The 20,055-nt window shown below is 41.8% G+C and overlaps 1 protein-coding gene across 2 annotated transcripts; it reads left to right on the top strand.

Moving 5' to 3' along the window:
• Positions 1 to 983: 983 nt before the first annotated feature.
• Positions 984 to 20,049, top strand: SNX18 (sorting nexin 18). 2 transcript variants are annotated; one of them, XM_042825897.1, is made up of 2 exons: positions 984 to 2,543; positions 18,464 to 20,049. In XM_042825897.1, exons 1-2 carry the CDS (start codon positions 992 to 994, stop codon positions 18,715 to 18,717), a joined length of 1,806 nt encoding a protein of 601 aa, XP_042681831.1. In that variant the 5' UTR covers positions 984 to 991; the 3' UTR covers positions 18,718 to 20,049. The 2 variants fall into 2 exon arrangements, with proteins under 2 accessions (XP_042681831.1, XP_042681832.1); XM_042825898.1 differs by lacking the exon at positions 18,464 to 20,049 and adding an exon at positions 5,871 to 7,259.
• Positions 20,050 to 20,055: the final 6 nt, after the last annotated feature.

Below are 20,055 nucleotides of genomic sequence, written 5' to 3'. Positions count from 1 at the left end.
ACCCCTTCATTTCATGTTTTTCTGGTTCATATATACTTGCATGTCAGACGCCATTCTGTCAGACTGCTGTCATCTGTCATATGGCAACAAAATACATCAGAATCAAAGAATCACAGAATCGTTAAGAACAGAAAAGACCTCTAAGATCAACAAGTCCAACTGTCAAGCCATCGCCATCATGAACACTACGTCCCTCAGTGCCATGTTCACACAATTCTTGAAAACCTCCAGGGATGATGACCTCACACCTCCAGCTGAACTACGACAGCAGAGGTCCAATCTCTCCCACACCACCATACCATGACCATCCACCTTTGATATGGTGGGCCAAAAGATAATCTAGGAGGCACTATCTTCAGAGCATCTTTCTTAATTATGTTCATAACTTCAAAGTGTGCACATCACATCTCCCACTCTGTCTCTGCTGGTAGCACTGAGAGGACCAAAAATACCCCCCTGAATCAGCAAAGACGCGAGTCTTTGCACAGCGAGCACAGCCTGGCCCCGCAGACGCCGCTTGCTTCCCCCATCGCCGGCAGCGCCCCAGGGGCCGACACGGCGCGGCCGACATCGCCCGTCTCGCGGGCAGCCCCGCGCCAGGACATGAGGGAATGGGCGGGAAGGGGCGGGCCGGGCCCATCGATGGGGGCGGCCGCTCTGCACTCGGCTCCTCCGCCCTGCCTCTCGGCTCTGGATTAGCGAAACTGGCGACGTGGGACGGTCCCCGGCCCGGCCCCGCGCCCTGCCTCGCCCGCCGGGGTGAAGCCGGGACTCGCTACCCGCCGGCCGAGCCGCAGCGCAGTGCAGCGCACCGCACCGAGGAGCCGAGGGCCGCCGCACCGTCCCTACGGGTGGGACGCGGGGCCGGCGCCGGGCGGCAGCGGTGCGCTCCTCCCGCAGCCCCGGGGGGTGAGAGCGGGCGGCGGGTCCGGGTCCGGGTCCGGGTCCGGGTCCGGGTCCGGGGGGCGACGGGCGGGCGCTCGGCGGGGCCATGGCGCTGCGTGCGCGGGCGCTCTACGACTTCAGGTCGGAGAACCCGGGGGAGATCTCGCTGCGGGAGCACGAGGTGCTGAGCCTGTGCAGCGAGCAGGACATCGAGGGCTGGCTGGAGGGCGTAAACAGCCGCGGCGACCGCGGCCTCTTCCCGGCCTCCTACGTGCAGGTGATCCGCGCCCCCGCCGCCGAGCCGCCGCCGCCCGCCCGTTACGCCAACGTCCCCGCCGGCGGCTTCGAGCCGCTGCCGCCGCCCGCCGCCTTCAAGCCGGCCGCGCAGCAGCCCGAGCCCTTCCCGCTGCCGCCCGCCGCCGCCGGGTACCCCTTCCCGCCGGCGCCCTACGGCGGCTCCTACCAGCCCAGCCAGGGCAGCGATGACGACTGGGACGACGACTGGGACGACAGCTCCACGGTGGCGGACGAGCCGGGCGCCCTGAGCAGTTCCTACCCCGACTACGAGGCGGCGGGCGGCGGCGCTGCGCCGGGCCGATACCGGCTGTCCACGCGTTCCGAGCTATCGCTGGGCTCCCGCGGCGGCGGCCACCCCGTGGGACACCCACACCCGTCCGGCGGCGGCGGGGCCAAGAGCTCGGCCACCGTGAGCCGCAACCTCAACCGCTTCTCCACCTTCGTCAAGTCGGGAGGGGAGGCCTTCGTGCTCGGAGAGGCGTCGGGCTTCGTGAAGGACGGGGACAAGCTGTGCGTGGTGCTTGGCCCCCGCGGCCCCGAGTGGCAGGAGAACCCCTACCCCTTCCAGTGCTCCATTGAGGACCCCACCAAGCAGACCAAGTTCAAGGGCATGAAGAGCTACATTGCCTACAAGCTGGTGCCCAGCCACACCGGGCAGCAGGTGCACCGCCGTTACAAGCACTTTGACTGGCTCTATGGGCGCCTGGCTGAGAAGTTCCCTGTCATCTCCGTGCCCCACCTGCCTGAGAAGCAGGCTACCGGCCGCTTCGAGGAGGACTTCATATCCAAACGTCGCAAAGGCCTGGCCTGGTGGATGGACCACATGTGCAGCCACCCCGTGCTGGCGCAGTGTGATGCCTTCCAGCATTTCCTCACTTGTCCCAGCACGGATGAGAAGGCCTGGAAGCAGGGCAAGCGCAAGGCCGAGAAAGACGAGATGGTGGGTGCCAACTTCTTCCTGACCATCAGTGTCCCCACTGGCCCTGGGGCTGTCCTGGACTTGCAGGAAGTGGAAAGCCAGGTGGATGGCTTCAAAGCCTTCACAAAGAAGATGGATGAGAGCGCCCTGCAGCTTAATCACACCGCCAATGAGTTTGCCCGCAAACAAGTCACTGGATTCAAGAAGGAATATCAGAAGGTGGGGCACTCCTTTAAGTGCCTCAGCCAGGCATTTGAGCTGGACCAGCAGGCCTTCTCTGCTGGCCTCAACCAAGCTATAGCCTTCACTGCAGAAGCCTACGACACCATCGGGGACCTGTTTGCAGATCAGCCCCGACAGGACCTAGATCCTGTGATGGATTTGTTAGCGCTGTATCAGGGGCATTTGGCCAACTTCCCAGACATCATCCATGTCCAGAAAGGTAACATCCTTATATATTTTATAAAATGGTAGTTACATAAATTGGTGATGTGCAGACAGATGTAGGAACCAGCAGCTAAACATGCTGCGTCTGGCTTGCTGGCCTTGGGTTAAATGTTTATGTGTTTACTCAGGTAAGCTGTTGCTAAAAAATACCCAAAACACATCAGTGACAGCTTTCATTCTTTGCCAGGAGGTGCACACTTTGTTGGGAATTTTATTGGTCAGAGGTTACTCAGTTTGGCAGCGGGTCACTGAAAGAATCCACATCTACCTTTATGGCTGGTACATTAAGGATCAGTGAGCTTGTTTATAACCCCCAGTATTAGAAAACATCTCTTCCCATTTGATGTACGTTAGGTATCTTAGATCTTCAATGTTGCAGATAGTAAATCAGGAGCAATCTAAAGATGCAGATACTGCAGTTGAGCACCTAGTCTGAGGTATGCATAGTATTACTTTCTTTTTGCAGCATCAGATGTTTAGATGAGATGTTGAAAGCTGTTGGTATTTGTCAGTTTAGCCTTGCATTAAATCTCTTTTCATGCCTTTGGTGGGGATGATGATCAGTGTTCATAGTTAAGAGTTTTTCATACGTTGTCCTAGTTATCATGGAAAAAACATTGCTCACCTGTTATCCTGTCAGCAACTTTCTGTCTCAAACTTGCTTCTGAAGTTCACATTGCTGTTCTTGTAACACTCTGTGATCCATCGGAGGGAGAGAAACACCAAGCATGAAAGAATTGTCTGCTGGATAACTAGGGTCACGTGTTCAGAAAACAGAAGCGTGGAGCACTGTGTATGTGTAGGTGATATCCCTGCTGTGAACTTAATGCTATTCATATCTTTGTCACCATTGTGAGAAGAATAGCCCATTGTTCATTCTTCTTGCTGTTATATTCTTGACCTGTGGCTTTCCAAAGGCACAGACTTAGAAAAACATCACCTATCATGTAAAGAAATTGGCATGCTTAATATTTATATGACAAAATGAAGAGCTTCTTTGCAGGAATTAATTTTGTAGATTTGTAAGAGTTGGTCTGTATACTGAGCGGCAGAGCTTTGTCTGTGGCCCATGTCTCTGGCCCTTATGAGACTTTTTCAAGTGCTAGGAATCTTGAGTTTTATGATAAAATGATCAGAGAAATTTTTTCAATAGATTACAAAGGTAGACTTTCTGGAGGCATGCATTATTGCTGGAAATCTGAGGAGGAAGAGTTAATAAAATGTATACAGTTTGTTGTTTAAGAGAATGTTTCACTTAAAAGTACGTGCATTAAGTTCAGATTTTTGTTCTCCTGTTGAAATTTGAAATTATTGAGTGGAAACTTCAATAATCCTGACGTTATTTTGAGGAGAAAATGGAAGAGTGCAATCTGACCTTTCACGATTTGTTGTGCTAGCTGGTGTGTCATTGTATTCTGATAACAGCTCTTAAATATTTTAAATTTGGAGAGAAAGGGGACTTGGCAATGTCTCATGTTTGGAAGTAGACTACTTTAAAGTGAGATTTCAAATAATGGTAGGATTGTCTGTAAGTTTCTGGAAGGAAAAGATTATTTTATTGGGTCAAATAAAACAGTAGAAGATATATACTACTTAAATCCATATCCTGAAGTTGTTAGATACTGTAGAGGTTCACACAGTAGGTTTTTTTTTGAGGCTTTACCTTGAGAAGAGAATGGGGAATAATATGATATGTGCTTGACTCAACCCACATTTCCTACAGATTGCACATTGCTGTTTCTTTTTCAGTTCTGTTTGAATTTACACGAAGTGGTTATATTTACCTTCTAAAACTGGGGAAAAATCATCTAAATGAGCTTCCACCAGAGCAGTGCATGAGCGTGACATATGTTGAGTTGGTGTTGTGCCAGAAGACTGTCCTGGAGCTGGTTGGAGGAACGTACAGCCAGTCTGTGTGCGTGTGTTAATGTTCCAGCACCCCTGGGCCAACGTTGCCTTCAACAGAATGTTATCCTTAGTACATATTTGTTATTAGGAAATGGCTTGGGTTTGAAAGGTTGGTCTCCTGAGTGTTCATAATCGCCTCAAGAATAGGGTTAGAACTGGGTTATGCATGTGTTGTTGTTGTTCCCTGTACAAGAGATAAACTGAAGAAAAATTGAGTAAAAATACTTTTTTAACCCAATTTATTGCTGTTTTATTACTCTTAAGAGTTACTTGTAACAAGGTATAGCTTCTCAATTTCAAATTGTGAACTCTGATGAAAACACGAACCATTTGGTCTTTTTGCAATAAGACCTTTCTTTTAAATTTATGACCTGGGATAGTTGCCAGTATTTGAGAATTATTATTGTCTTTATGTACCAAACAAAAATCTGTTGGTGAAAATAGATGAACTGAAAGCAGAGTTGTGTCCTTTCAGTATTGTATTTTCTATTGTACAGTATTTGTGCAGTGAAATGTCCCAGCAGTGACCTCTGAAGTGGTACACACAGCAGCCTTTGGATTGATACACTGGCAACGTGGGCATGACTGTAGGAAGAATTTATGAGCGCTCCTCCATTTTTTCCTACCTAGTGCAAATATATTGTTCATATATATGAAGCTGTTTGTAGATTCCGTTTCTGTATTCGTTTGGATCTAAGAAGGACCAGAAAAAAAGGCAGCTGTGCCCAAGTCATATATTAGAACGCATTGCTTATTAAGGATTTGATTTACTGCAGATGAGCAGCTGCTTGATGTGATTTGGAAGTGTTTTGTGCTGTGAACTGAGAATTCTGCATGTCTGGTTTCTTTAATAATTTCTACAAATTTTCTTCTGCAAGAAGGCCAAACAACTTTAGCTGAAGGCAAGAATCTTCCTCCATTTGGTCTTTATGTATTCTAGAATTAAGAACCAAAGCCACATAAACCCACTGTTGCTTTGTCTGTGCATCAGCAGGTAAATATATTATCCCTTGTTCTTATAACTGCTCAAGGATCCAGATCTTTATACATCCTCTGTGAGTACGTCATGCATTGATCTGAAATCTGCAAAAAGAGATTGTCATTTTGGTCACTTCAGTGTAAACATGAAATCCAATGGAATATTTTCAAGTTTTTGTTATTACTATATTTTAAGTATTTAGTTAAATGGCAATAGCTTCAGTGAGGTATTTTTTTAAGACTCCTCTTTCTGTGTCTTCTTGCTGTTGAGTACCCATATTAAAGGATTTTCTGTGAGGGAAGGAGGAGTTAAATTTCCTGCTCCAAAAGAAATGGAGGAGGGATTTGAACTTCATTCTCCCATCCTCCAGCTGAGGACCAGCTTGGCAGTGCTTTATGAGAAACCTTAACCCATTTTGTGTGTGCTCCAATCCAGGTCTGAAGGTTCATTGGATTGAGCCCTACAGTGAAGAACGTAATGGGATGGAAATGCTGCAGTTCCATCTGGAAGTGCTCAGGAAGAACTTCCCACTGAGACTGGAAGCAGAGCATTTCTGTCCCAAGACACAGATTCCTTACAAACAAGTTGTTGAGATACATTTTATTTTGAAAACTAAGCGCTTATGGGAAAAGTGACCTTTGTAGGAGGAGGTGATGGTAGAGTGTGGTCTCTGAGCATCTAAGCACCCAAACTCCTAAAAATCTAGTCCTCAACCCCTCATAGGAAAGTTTGTCTAGCATGCTTATGTGAAATATTCCTGTGCATACCTGTGTTTTTTGGAATGGAAGATGCAAATAGTTAGACAGATATACTTGTACTTAGTTTTCTTTTGCCTCTGGCAAAACGTTTGTAAACAGGAATATTAAGTTCAGTAGGCCTGATAACTGATCTGCACCTTTGCTCATCGTTGTCATTTTGCAGAATTAGTGTGTCTTTCAAGAAATAATGCATTCAATTGCTTTAGTCTTGAGAAGAAAAACATCCTGTCATCTTTATTTATGTGTTTTTAAGGTCTACTTGTGGAAATTCCCTAGGCAATTTTGGCAAAATAATTCCTAAACAGTAATTACTGTATCTTCACTAAACTGATGAGATTGCTTTACTTCCATAATCTTCAGCACATACGCTCACTGCAGGCTGGTGCAAGTTTAGGTTCAGGAAATGTATGCACATGTAAGAATTTGAAATGGTGTATGTGTGTATACAGTTGGTGTAGTGCATTCTTGTCTGGCTGTCTCATTGTGATGCTTGCATAGTGAGAGTAGAGAAGTTATTGGTTTTTTTTTGTTTGTTTGTTTGTTTTAAATTTCTGTCAGTGGAAGAAACACTGGCTGACTTTGTTTCATTTCTGCTTTCCAGAACCATTCTTTATTGTATTTTGTTAACACTAAATAAATTTCTGATTACAGTTTTTGCAAAACGCACATGAAATAGTGGTTTACAAACTCTCTGAGATGTAGGTGGTACACCAGGATCTAAAATAATTATTTTAAGAATATCTGAATGATGCGATTACTTTTTCATCATTGTTTGTGAAAAGTAAAATAAAGCAAATATCCTTATTTGCTTGAAGCAAATTTAATTCTGCACATTGGCTCTAAAAATGTGCTGGGTGTTGTTTTAGAATAACTTTAATGGGGTGAAAAAGCATTCCGGCTGTTAACACATTGAAATGTCAAGCATGGAAAAGCCCCAAACAGCACTGAAACCTGGAGTTCTCTATGATGTTTTCTGCAGTTCTTGTGGGACGGGGAGGAGGGAGAGGGAAGAGGGCTTGGTGCATCACTGGGCAAATAAGGCTGGTCAAAATTCATGCCTAATTGTTAATAACAATGTAAAAGCAGTGCCCATTTCTCTTGCTTGCTTTCTAGCTCATTAAATTTGTTGTAGAGACTTGTTCTTTTCTCTGTCTCTTATTTTTCCTTTTATCCACCTTCTTCTGTCTCTGGTACACAAACACATATACCTTGCATGGAGTTCAGCTCAGTTAACTTAAGTGCCTGAAAGCGGGGCATGTAATCCTAGCCAGATGACCCCTATAGCAGTAAAAAGAGATGGATACCAATGTTTCAGGTGCTTAAGGACTTTGATGAACAAGAATGGATTGTCTTAGGATGTCTGCTGCCATCTCTCTCAGCTTCCCCATTGTTATTACAAGAAAGATGTGGCATTTTTATACTTGCTGCCTGAATCACCCAGTTTCAACCTCCCACTACTTGAAAGTGGCCTAGAAGAAATAAATGTTTAGGTGTCTAAATCCTGAAAGAATCCTCAGTTAGTATCAGTGTAAAGTTACAGTTTCCTTTGTGTGTGTAAATCACACATCAACCAAGAATGGGCAAGACTGAAATTGAGCAATGCCCTTATATGAAGGGGCTTAAACAGAAATCAGAACTTTTGTGTCCTATCTGCCAAAAAGTTGCATTTGTCTTTTTAAACTATTGTCTGTTTGCTTGTTTTTTTTCTTTTTTTCCTTCCTCTCCCTTATCTCTTCTTACCTTATCTTTCTGAATGAACAAGATTCATGCAAGTAAGATGTTTCTCTTTCCCGGTACCTTTTGGAACTTCTTAGCCTGATATCATTCAAGTTTGATGGTTGCGGGACATTTCAAGAATGATAAAATCTCAGTGATTATTTTTCAGCAAACAGCTGGTAGCACAGGAAGGACTGCATGCATTACTGCACACCCCCAGGTCTGCATGCTGCAGGACAACCATTTAATACCAACAGGCTAGAAGATGTTGACCCAGGCTCACACTTTCAGTTTTGACTGCAAGCAGTGGATATTCTTGAGTTCTTGCTACATACATGCATTAGAGCTTTGTCTACTGGACAGACCTTGAGGACAGCTAGAGAGTATCTGGACAATGCAGAAATTAAAGTAGAAATTATTTTGTAAAAGGAAGAAGCAACTTCATTTCAAAGGCTGTGTAATAGCTTTTCATCTTGAAGTTTCTAATAATCGTGATGGTGAGAAAGGATTCCTTGTCTGCCTACAGCTGGGAGGTTTTCAGGTCATGTTAGGACTTCTGTGAATACAGAAATTAACAGAATTGAGATACGGAAAACAGAAAGCAAGTCCTAGAGCTCTCCCAAGTCTTTGTAAGTGCGTTATCAATACTGAACAAGCTGGCTGATTTTTCTATTTTGTAAGTCACCTTTGAAACAAGGACACGTTTCAGCCTTTCCAACATCTTTTCCATGACTTCATCGTTAGAATTTGTTTGAACAGTTAAAATGCCAAGTTAAAGTGTGCAGACTGTATAAACTCATCCAGATGGTACCTTTTTTATTTTGAATTGCCTCATTCAAACAGCAAAGATTGGAAGTTTTAATTAAAAAAAAAAAAAAATGAAATCACATTTGGCGTAGCCCCCAAAGCTTTTACCTTATCAACAGACTGGATCAAATAAATAGCAAGTGCTTACTACACAGTGTAATATATATCCTTCATGAAGGCCATGAGGATGAACTTCAATAAAATTTATTTTAAAAACATTAAAAATGCGTTTTAAAATTTTGAGTCAATACCTCATGAAATCGGGGCCAATATCTGTAACTTAACAATCTGCTCGGGCCTCGTTAGTATCTTTGGGCTGTCCAGCCTGTTTTGGGTAGGTATACATCATATTTGGGCAGCTTCTCAGGTTGTGATGAGCAAAGCTGCCCTTTTTATGTTTGCATGGAATGTGAAAAGCAATGCAAAAAGCAGATTAATGCTTTGGTTTGCCTTGGCTGTTTGTATTGCAAGGAAGAGTCTTCTTCACTTTGTCCTCACAGATATGCTGCAGCATGCAGGTTTCTAAAAGAGAACATCTAGATGCACTAGGGAAAAATGGAGCAGGATCTGCATTTGATTTGCATCTCTACTCTTCTCATATGAAGTTATGTGAATGAGCCATGCATGTTATATTTGCTCACCCTAGGACTGTTGTAGAACTATGCAGAAGATGGTGGGCAATCAAACTCTGTGAATTGTCCTCATTTTTAGCATCTCTTTTGCCTTTTTGGGAGAAAACATCCACAAGCAGGTCTTTCAAAGCAGGGATAGGTGAAATCTGCATTTATACTTTTCTTGATAACATTGTAATATAGTTATTGATATATTTTGTAACCTTTGTTCTCCTTTCCATACATATCCTATAAAATCTGAGAAAATTTTGAAGCTACTGTTTAACACTACGTTGCTTATATCAGCTTTGGCAATACCTTATATTCGTCTTCTATAGATCTGCAGTGCCTGTTGTTACTCTTGAATGTAAGCTCCTAAGACATGCTTAAAGTCACAGAGAAGTTTCATCTCAGTACTTGTGTGAGTTGCAATTGCTTACATTTTTAAGTGCCTGTCCAGAAACTGTTCGGTCACTTACAGTGTTACTTGCTTTTTGAAGGGCAGATATATTGCATTTCTAAATAGCTTGATTTTACAGTTCATGCCTTTATGTACTTCTAGCATCAGCTGAAGTGCTTTGGAAGCAAACCTCCTTAAACTGGAGATAGCTTGTACTTTCCTACATTTCTGTCTGAGAACTGGGTAAAGTCTGTGTTAAGGAATGTTTGCCTCAAAAGCTGTGATGCGAAATGCAATGTTTGTGATAATAGAAAGCAGTGGACATCATTTAGCTGGATTAAATTTCTGCAGACAGTCCTTCTCTCTGGTATCTTTATAGGTAATGTACAGTGAGAGAGAACACTTGCAAGCACATGCTACAGTGTTATAGTCGTTTGCTGAAAATGCTGTCTGCATATAATACATCTAAAATGTATGTATTTTAAAATTGCTGCATGCAACCTTTGAAAAAATAACCGTTCAAAAAGTTTTCACAATTTTTACCTAGCAGTGTGTGTTCTGTTAATGGGATTGTGCAGAGTGGTAGATGCTTGTTATTCAGTTGTGTTTGTGTCCTTCGTTCTCACCTCCTCTTATCAACATTTTTAAAGGCAAACTGTGTCATGTGACTTCTTTTGTCCCCTGCCTGGCTTACTGTAACATCCTTGCTGGAGCTGCTAGATTTATCTGGGGACTCTGGAGCCAGTGTGCACCTCGACAATGTGATCGTGAGCACACTCAAGTGTGATAATGGTCATTGTTCCACTGGATAAATAGGTGGGCCATACCCTTCCTATATGTGCACACCAGTTCACAGCTGTATGCGTAATAACTTAATCAGATCTTAAATCAGTCTTTTTTTTTTTTTTTTTTTTTTAAGATTGCAGTTAGGCATGTATAGTATCCATTAGCACTGGCACTTCATTTAAAATTGAATGACATTTGACACTGTGCCTTCTAAAACCATTATTAATCAGTTAGTAGGAATTAAATTAACGTGCATGCTAAAACCACCAGAGACTGAAATTTGTCAAGTTTCTGAAATCCATGGAAAAGACTGCTTTATTGTTGCATGATATCTGCATTGTGTAAATCAGAGCATGGTTTTATATGAACTGAAGAATACATGTAAGTGACAGCTTTCAGTGAGCTTTGCAGCAGGGTAGCTGGAAGAAAAAATGGTTCTGTCTGACATTAATAATGCTGCAGTCAGTCAGTGTTAGCCTGGACATTAGCAGAACCCTGTGATTTGTGAGCCTGAATTTATGGGACAGTGTTATTTGACTCTGATCTTTTTGAGCAATGGCATAACAAAAAATATTTCCTGCTTATCCTTAACCATTGATAAGCCGCATTTTCTAAAACCATTAGAGCAACTTTGCCATATCTGTACAAACCCCTTTAATACTGAAGTAATCATAATTTTAAATATTTTGCTTTAAATTTCTGACTTACTTTCAGGAGGAAAAATAGAATATCCTTAAAAGAGTTTTCCTCCATCAAGGAGAAGAATATGAATTAGAAAGTTTTGTTTCGAAAACTGTTTCATGTTGACACTTTCAGGAAAGACAAGTAACTTCCTCATTTTGCCTTTGATGTTGCAGATTGCTTGTGGGTTTTTTTTGTTTGTTTGTTTGGTTGTTTTTTTTTGCTTAAAACTCTAAAACCAGATTTCAAAGCAGGGGGTTGTTCCTTCATTAGTTACAGTATTGCTGCATTTTCACTGTGATCTTCTTTTATGCAGTTAAGTCTGTATTGGAGGATGCTTCTGCTTTTAATTTCAGGGGAATTCCCATTATACTGCTTTCCATTCTAAATCTCTGCCAGAAAATGTAAAGAATTTGCAGAATCTTAACTTAATGTAGGCTCCTTTTGTTAATCTGTGCTCACAGCATTCTTAAGCAAATCATCTGTCAGTGTAATAAAATCTCTATTCTACTACACATTATTTCATCATTTTGATTTGAACCAAGAGGGGGAAGTTTCAGAGCTTGCTTCAGAGTGGGATTCCAAGTGAGGTGTAATCCCACCTGGTGCTGCTGCTCGTTCCCGTGTTTTGGAGGTCATCACTGCATAGCCGAGAGCGAGCTGGCTGGAAGTGCTGAGCCATCAGTAATGCTAAGCCCCATGGGCTCCTCTCCTCCAGGCCCAATGCGGGCTCTATGGAGTTACTGATGGCAGCCGGCCTCATGCAGTGATGTAAGTGGGATGGCCATGTAGGTGGCATCAGCTTGATGGTGGGAGACCTGTTCCTGACAGGGTTGTTTGTTTCAAAAAGAGAGTAAATCAAAGCTGCACCTACATGTGTGTGGGCTGCCTGGGGTTTGCTGCCAGCCTTTCAGCAGAGAGCTGTAGTTAAAAAAAACTCATTATCAGGTTCTGTGGTAAGGGAAGAGTAAACTCATTTCTTGTTACTTTTTCTGCTTTTGCATCCTTTTATGAAAGCCACTGAAAGTTATGTGAGGTATTTCTCCCTCTTCTTAGAGATATCATGTCTGATAAAGCAAAGGGAGTTGGTTTGAAGTTCTCACTTCTGTAGTGAGTGGTGTGCTTTAAAGGCCGCTGTAGACGCCTATGTTGTACACTTTAATATGATGGGTGGCCAAATGGCATGGAAGCACAAGTTATTTTGCTTCCTAGCAAGTGATGCTCGAAATCTTATTTTGTTGTTTGCAGACAGTTGGAAAGCAAAACTGAATGTATTACATAGGTCACTGGATTGTCACAGGACTTCTCAGATAAAACTGCTGAACAATCCTCTTTGTTAAAACCCTGAGTTTCTGTGAAGAACACTGTGTTTTCTGACTTCGGCTTTCTTTCCTCATGAAGAAGTCATCCTTTAGAGGAACCTTTGTACTTTGACACAAATTCTTGAGGGAGGCTGTCTCATCAAAGCTTTTTGGCCAGAGGACTTCTCAAAGGAGGCATTCAGGAGCCTGCTGCTCTTTGTTTGTGCCACACTTGCCACTGATACAAAAGCCAGAACAATCACGTTCCCCAGATTTTTCCACCGTGCCATTTCTAGGGCTGCTCTCTTTCTCAGTGCCATTTATGAATGGAATAAATGTGGATTTGTTTTTGGGGTGGTTGATGTTCCTGCACTGCATTTGCATTGCTTCTTCTCACCTGCAGCAGTATCAGCAGCTCCTACAATGCTGGCGGTGAAAGAGCAGCACGTGAGGAGAAGCATGTGGCTTTTTCCCCCAGCCACATTAGAGATATAATTCAGAAGACTCTTCTCTGAAATGTGTCAAGAAGTACCACAGGGCTAACTTCTTTCTTTCTATATCTTCTTTCATTCATTTTGTGTTTTGTCTTGTTTTTCAGCATTTCTCTAGCATGAGGTATAAAGAATAACAAAAGTGTAGAGTTTGAAGGAAAGTTTTGTAGTATCATAACAATTTACACATATGTCAGTTACTTGTGAAAGAAAATTAGTTGTTTTAGTTTAGCATAGAATCATAGAATCTAGAGTTGGAAGGAACCTTTAAAGATCATCTCATCCAATTCTGCTGCAGTGAACAGGGTCACCTACAGCTATATCAGTTTGCTCACAGCCCAGTCCAGCCTGGCCTTGAGCATCTCCAGAGACAGGGCACCCATCACCTCTCTGGATAGCATGTTCCAGTGCCTCACCTCCCTTATTGTAAAAAACTTTTTCCATATATCCAATCTAAATTTCCCAACCTTTAGTTTGAAAATAATTCATCATTAAGTGAAGGAAATATTTGAATATATGTGATTACAATTTTAGTATCTTAAAAGTTAACTTCCTTCTTCAGTCTAAGTAAGTTTTTAAGTTCATTATTTTGGACTGAAATACCAAAGACACTGGTGGTATACATTCTAGAGCATGACTGTGAGACACAGACCTGCCTAAATTCACAGACCCTCACTGCTGCTGCCATATGTTGTATTTTAGCCATCTCATCTCACATTGCAAGTCCATAGGTAATACTGCTGTATGAAGTTAAATCACTGCTGTTTAGATTGCAATTTTGTAGATCTTTATCAGAAGAGAGGTACAGTTTTGAGCAGTAGCAGTGCTGACTGCTTCTATTTTCGAAGATTTGAGCAAGCCTAGCCATGAAACAGATGTCACTTGTACTAAGCACTGTACAAAAACAATGCAAAAAGGGGCACCTGACCCAGAGAATTCCCTTTCTTGAGGTTTTTCTTCATTTGAATTCATGACTCCAGGTGCAGCTGGAGTTTCCCTGCTGTCTACTGTATGCCCATTCCAAAGTTGACATTCATGTGCTGCACTGAGGGGTGAAGCTGGGCCATGGGAAGTTGTTTTCATGAGCTCTGATCTCCGAGACTTCTGCATTCTAGTGACAGTGCAAGCTGCAGGCTTGGGCAGCATTGCGCATGCTAGACTTGAGGAGCCAGGTTAGGGCTAGCTGCTGGCAGCTGATCATATGTCATTTGTTGTTACCCATTCCCCATGGATAAACAAAGTCTTAGAGATATATATACCTCCATGTGATATGATCTGCATTTTGGCTTTGGTGCACATGCTTACAGAATGGAGGGCAGTGAGTATGTGCTCATGTGTAGGTTTGAACCAATCCTTGGTTGACTGCTCACACTATCTCAAAGCATTTTTGAGTGTGATAAAACTGCAGTTGATTGGAAAATGTATTGTTTGACCCAAACCTGAATGCTCTCAGGTTGGAAAAAATATTTTTTTAAATTTTGTTTTCCTGAATGTGTTTGATTTCTTCTGCTTGATTGCAACCTCACGCTTGCATGACCAACTTCCTTACTCAATACACTTCTTTTTTTGCCTAGTAACCCCTCTGAGCCTATTTAAATTGCTATTTGTATAGCATGTTTCACAGCTTGGGACTATTTATTTTTAGCAGAGTCTTTGTTGTCTCTGTCTTCATGGCTGCTAGCACATCGCTATAAATGTTCCTTGTTAAACATGTTCATATCATCTAGTGTTGTCTAATCTCTTACTTCAAAGCAAGTACTGAAACCTGTGAGTTTCTAAAAGCCCATAGCAGCATTCAAGAAGCAGAATTATCTATTTAACATCAGGCTTTGGGGAGATGAAAAATAGCATTCACATCTGCTCTTCCTTACCTTTGGGAACAGAAATAGATGTAGCACAGCCTTTTGCAGTGTCTGCAATCCAAGCTGTTTTTGCTCATTGAAAGGTAGCCCTGGTCCCTGAAATCTCCTCTCTGGACAAAGGAGCTTTTAGTCAAACCAGAAGGTTTTATGCACAGGGAAATCTCTACAAGTTTCAGCAAGCATCAGTGAATGTCAGCAGGTGCCATTTTTTCCACATGGAGGAATTCACTTCTTTGATGCCATTTTGTCAGACTGCCCCTCTGCTGCCACCTGTCCTACGGCAACAACATGTAACAGAATACTGGCAGGAAGGTTCAACCTCTACTGCCACACCACCAGCATCTGCCTCTGATGTCGTGGGCCAACAGGATACAGCAGGAAGCATTACTTTCAGAGCAGCACTCATAAATTAGGAGGTGCCTCTTTTGATGCTTTTTCCCTAAAATGTGAAAAAGCCTTTTCTAGAGCAGCCAGAATTCTGTTTGTGTGATTTTGTTTGTTTCTTTGTAAATACACCTTTCTGTTTTGGATCATCCAAACCAACACTTGATGTTCAGATTTCTGAATCCAGGAACCAGGAGATTGGAATGGAATACTTGGAAGGGACCTGCAGAGGTCATTGATCCCACCCTCAGGGACTGTTGTTGGCATGCTCAGCCTGGCCACATGACCAGGAGGTGCAGGTGTGTGCGAAAGGGTCAGGAGGGGCTGGCCAGGCCAAGGAAAGGTGCATATATCAGTGTTAGTGAAGCTGCTTGCAAAGCTGTGCAAGCAAATAACACTTCTTTCTCCTAAGATTTGCTAAACTAAAGCTTGCAAGCTTCAATAGATGCTGAATTAGTTAAAATTTATATTTAAATATTTTTATGATTGATTTTTTCGTGGTTGCGTATCTTTTTAAATAAAGCATGGGGTTGTTTTTTTTTGTATTTGGGGAAGGTTCAGTGATTCTTGTACAATAACTTAAGTTTTTCTCTTTATGAGGTTATCTTAAGGTTAATTTTTATTTTTTATGGTTAAGGTTTTACTGATAATACAAGTCATTTAAAGGTACGTGATGAAAAAAAAACAAAAGGAAATCTGTGCTTAAGCAGATCTGTGATCTCCAGTTGTAGTCTGTAGATTTTAAAGGAAAATCCAATGAAATACCTGCATGAAAACATCTGTGTTATAAGAACTGTATTAATGGCTGCAAGTTTTCCTTTTGGATTCCTCTTCCTAATTGTAAATCCCCTCTCTCCCCCCCCGCCCCCCTCCTTTTTTTCCCCATTTTAATTGGCAAAAAAGTCATAATGTATAATATTTGTAGTCTGGAGGAACTGTTAGGTAATTAGCAATAATTATTATTGATGTAAAATATTCAGAAGATTCATGAACTTCAGCTGCTGATGCTGTCAATTTCAGTATTTTTTCTTCCAGTTTAGTCATTCTAGAAATAACATCTAATGTTGTTTCCCACATCACAACCAAGGAGTTTTCATATTTATTTAACCAGCTCCATCTGGCTCCTGGTAACTCCCAAATTTCATTTTTTTTCACAGCCTTGCACAGCGTCCTCCAATGCAAACAGAATGCAGAAGGAAAAAAAAAAAATTACCAAGTGGGTTTTTGTTTGCTGAAAGAAATGTCTTTATTGTCGAAGAGAGGATTCAATATTTTTTACGTTGTGTCCTGCCTCATGGATTACTGTCTTTGCAGGAAAAAACACAGTCTTCTGGCACAGATTGATGCTGTGCTACTTACCTGTGGGTTGTTTCTTGGTTTTGTTTTTGGGCTGAAGGCAGTGAGGTCCATGAGCTATAGTAGCTGGTGCCAAGCTTTTAGCTGCCATGCCTGAAGGCCATGGTTCTGGGGAAAGTGTGGGTAGGTGAAGTGTTACCAACCAGCCTGCAGCATCCTGGGGGCCATTGGTCAAATACTTGCATGTTAGGTTACTTGCAAGTCTTTGTTCTAAACTTGCTTTTCCTGCCACAGTGGCAGAAATGGTTCCTGTGGTCTTACTGCAAACCAGGGAGTTTCTGGAGCTCCTGAAGCACGTACCACGTCTGAAACTTTTTTAAGGTCCACCATATCATCAGGTACTTTAACTTGTCTCTAGTAAGGATGCACAGTGGTCAGGCATTGCAGCCAGATGACAAAGAAGGTAGTGGAGTTCCCATCCCTGGAGATATTTAAGGGACATGTGGACATGGTGCTTAGGGACATGGTTTAGTGGTGGAACTCAGTGGTTAAACAGCCTTTTCCCACTTGGAAGATTCTGTGTTTCTATGACCTTAGGGATAGGAAAAGGAGCAAACTGCACTGAGCTGTGAGAAATGCTGAAGCAATGGGTGTTCAAAATATCTTGTTAAAAGTCATAGGAAGGAAAGGGTGGAAGACGATGTTACCACAGCAGAACTATGTTTTTATTTGTGAGTGGCGTTTAGAACAGAAGGCGATTCAGGATGATAGTAGACAAAATCACTCCTCCCACAGAAATGGTGGAGGTTACCCTTTCAATACAGAGGTAGAGAGGCTTCTCTGTTAGCTTGCTGACTCCCTTCACTGCAGGGAGTATAGAAAAGCATTTCTTCAAGGCAGTGTAAAAAGTCCTGTCCATGAACTGTAGTCATTTGTATGATATAAAGTATGGTACAAAAGAGAGTCATTTGAGACATTGCAGCTAGAAACAGAGTCACAGAGCAGCTTAGGTTGGAAGGAATCCCAAATATCATCCAGCTCCAACCCCCATGCTGTGGGCAGGTTTGTCAGAGTCTAGATCAGGTTGCCCAGGGCCTCATCCAACTTAGCCTTGAACACCTCCAGGATAAAAGTTATGACAAATACGTATAATGAACATTTTTTGGAGAAGTCTAAAGCTGCATTGGTCTGACTATTCCTAGTTCTATGAATAAGTATGTTGTTCCTAAGGATAATAAGTTGCTTTTCTGGGAAACTGAGCTTGTGAAAATTAATATTAAGATTCATCTTGGTGTTCTATGTCACTGTCTGCTTTTGGTGAAGGTTTTGTGAGATGTGTCCTTTAATCAGCTGTTTGGAAGAGAAAGGTTCCTTTGCTGTATTTTTTAGCATCTCTTACAAGGCTGTGTTATTTCTGCCTGGACTTCTGTAGCTTTGAAATAAACTTTTAGATTCTCCAGTCATCAGTAATATTTGGGGGTATCTGTACTGTAGAAGCAGAATGATGCATTGTTATTTTGTGTATTCAGATCTGCTTTTGATGTTTCATGAAGCCTGAAAGAGTTCAACATTTCAGGACAGACTTCTGAATGATGTTACTTTTTTGGTGTTAATTGAAGCCTAAATCCATTTTTTTTACCTTTTTTCTCACTGTCAGTGTATTTGTTGATTGTTCTCTGAAATACATGAATGATCTGATATTTTAAGATTGTGAAATAGGCATGTTTTCTCTTACTGACTTTTGCAAACTAAAGCCTTGCTTTCTAAAATGATACAGTATTCTGTGATTTTTTAATCTGGAAAAGTTCTTTATTCATACACATAAATGCACTCAGAATAGGTTTTGTACACATTGTTGTTATTAAATCACTTTGAAGTACAGAAAAGTGTAGATTGTTCTCACAGTTAAACTCTTCTGTTCTCTTCTTTACACAGGAGCCCTCACCAAAGTAAAGGAGAGTAAGCGGCACGTGGAAGAGGGGAAGATGGAGCTCCAAAAAGCAGAGGGCATTCAGGAACGCTGTAACATTATTTCTTTTGCGACCCTAGCAGAAATTAATCATTTCCACAAAATCCGTGTGAGGGACTTTAAATCACAGATGCAGCATTTCTTGCAACAGCAAATACTCTTTTTTCAAAAAGTGACACAAAAGCTAGAAGAAGCTCTTCACAAGTATGACAGTGTTTAATCTCTGGACTTCAGTTTGTGGACTTTGCTCAGTATGAGCATGACTTAAGCAGCGGAACAAACTCTGTTGCTGTTAAAGAGCTATTACCAGTGGTAGATGTGGTACAAGAATGTTTGTGTTCACTTGGAATCGGGATTTTATCAGAGTATGTAGGAAGGAAACAGTTATAGGGCTATGTAGTAGAAACAGTACCACGCATTATAACTAAGTTATACTGTGTATGCCTACACTACCATTGTAACTTTTTTGAAATAATGAGTATACTATTTGCCTTATTGCTTTTTGAAACATGGTATTTTAGTGCGTACTTTGTAGACCTCAAAACCCTTTGGGTCTTTAAGGAAGTTGGCTAGATAAAAGCCTGCTTCAGCTGCCTTTTTACTTTCCTAGATTTGGATTTCCTAAATTCAAACGATTCTCTGTTTACAGACTCCTACTAGAGCAGCTATGTGATTCTGTGCCTTTAGACTCTATTTTTCCTTTTCTAGTAAGTCACATTTTTACGATTGAATGAATGAAGGGTTGATGCCTATGACAAGAACTGATTATAAAACCTCATATTAACTGGAAATAAATGAGCTGCCATCCAGTTTGCACAGCAAGTACTGTCTTATGATAAACGTTGGCTCAAAAGTAGAACTTAAATCTATTCAGACTTTCCCTGAAAGTGGAGACTACTTGTTACATGTACTAGGATGTTAAGCACATATACAAAGTACACCACTGACCCCCCTTTCAAAAATGAATATTACGCTGAGGGGATTTTAGTATAAAGCATTACTGTGAGTGGAAATTTGAACTAGCCTAATAACAGCGATGCTTATCATGGGGATATAAATGCAGGCTATGTTGATAGAACTTTCATAAGTAGGAAATTATTTCCTCATTGTTCAGTTGCTGATTCAGTTTAACTTCAGACTTGCATCTACATTGCCTGTTGTCTAAGTTGGGACTCCACTGTGATTCATTAGTCTACTCTAAGGTTACAAGTTTTCAGGGATGTTCAGTACTACAAATGATCTGAAATAAGTCTTGGCTGAACTAACCTGGAAAACAGGTGGCATGTTTATGTTTATAACACTTGTCTTAATTTTTGTATAAATATTTTTGACAAGCAGGGTGCATTTATATATATGTAAACACTATATTTTAAAGAATTTTCTGGCTTATTTCCCTTGATTTAAGTCTGAAGTCTGTTTTTATAACCTATTGGTTCCCTTCTTATCAGTCAGTATCAGAAGGGGTTTTTATTTATCCTATCCTTTTCTTCCTAAACAAAAATAACAGAAACTTCCAAGGAGGCAAAATGTTTCTTCCCTTCCCTTCCCTTCCCTTCCC

Source organism: Centrocercus urophasianus, unplaced genomic scaffold, assembly GCF_019232065.1.
Source record: "Centrocercus urophasianus isolate 14NV4802_14NV808 unplaced genomic scaffold, USGS_Curo_1.0 seq_25, whole genome shotgun sequence".
Classification (NCBI taxonomy): domain Eukaryota; kingdom Metazoa; phylum Chordata; class Aves; order Galliformes; family Phasianidae; genus Centrocercus; species Centrocercus urophasianus.
This window is presented reverse-complemented; position numbering and strand designations above follow the sequence as displayed.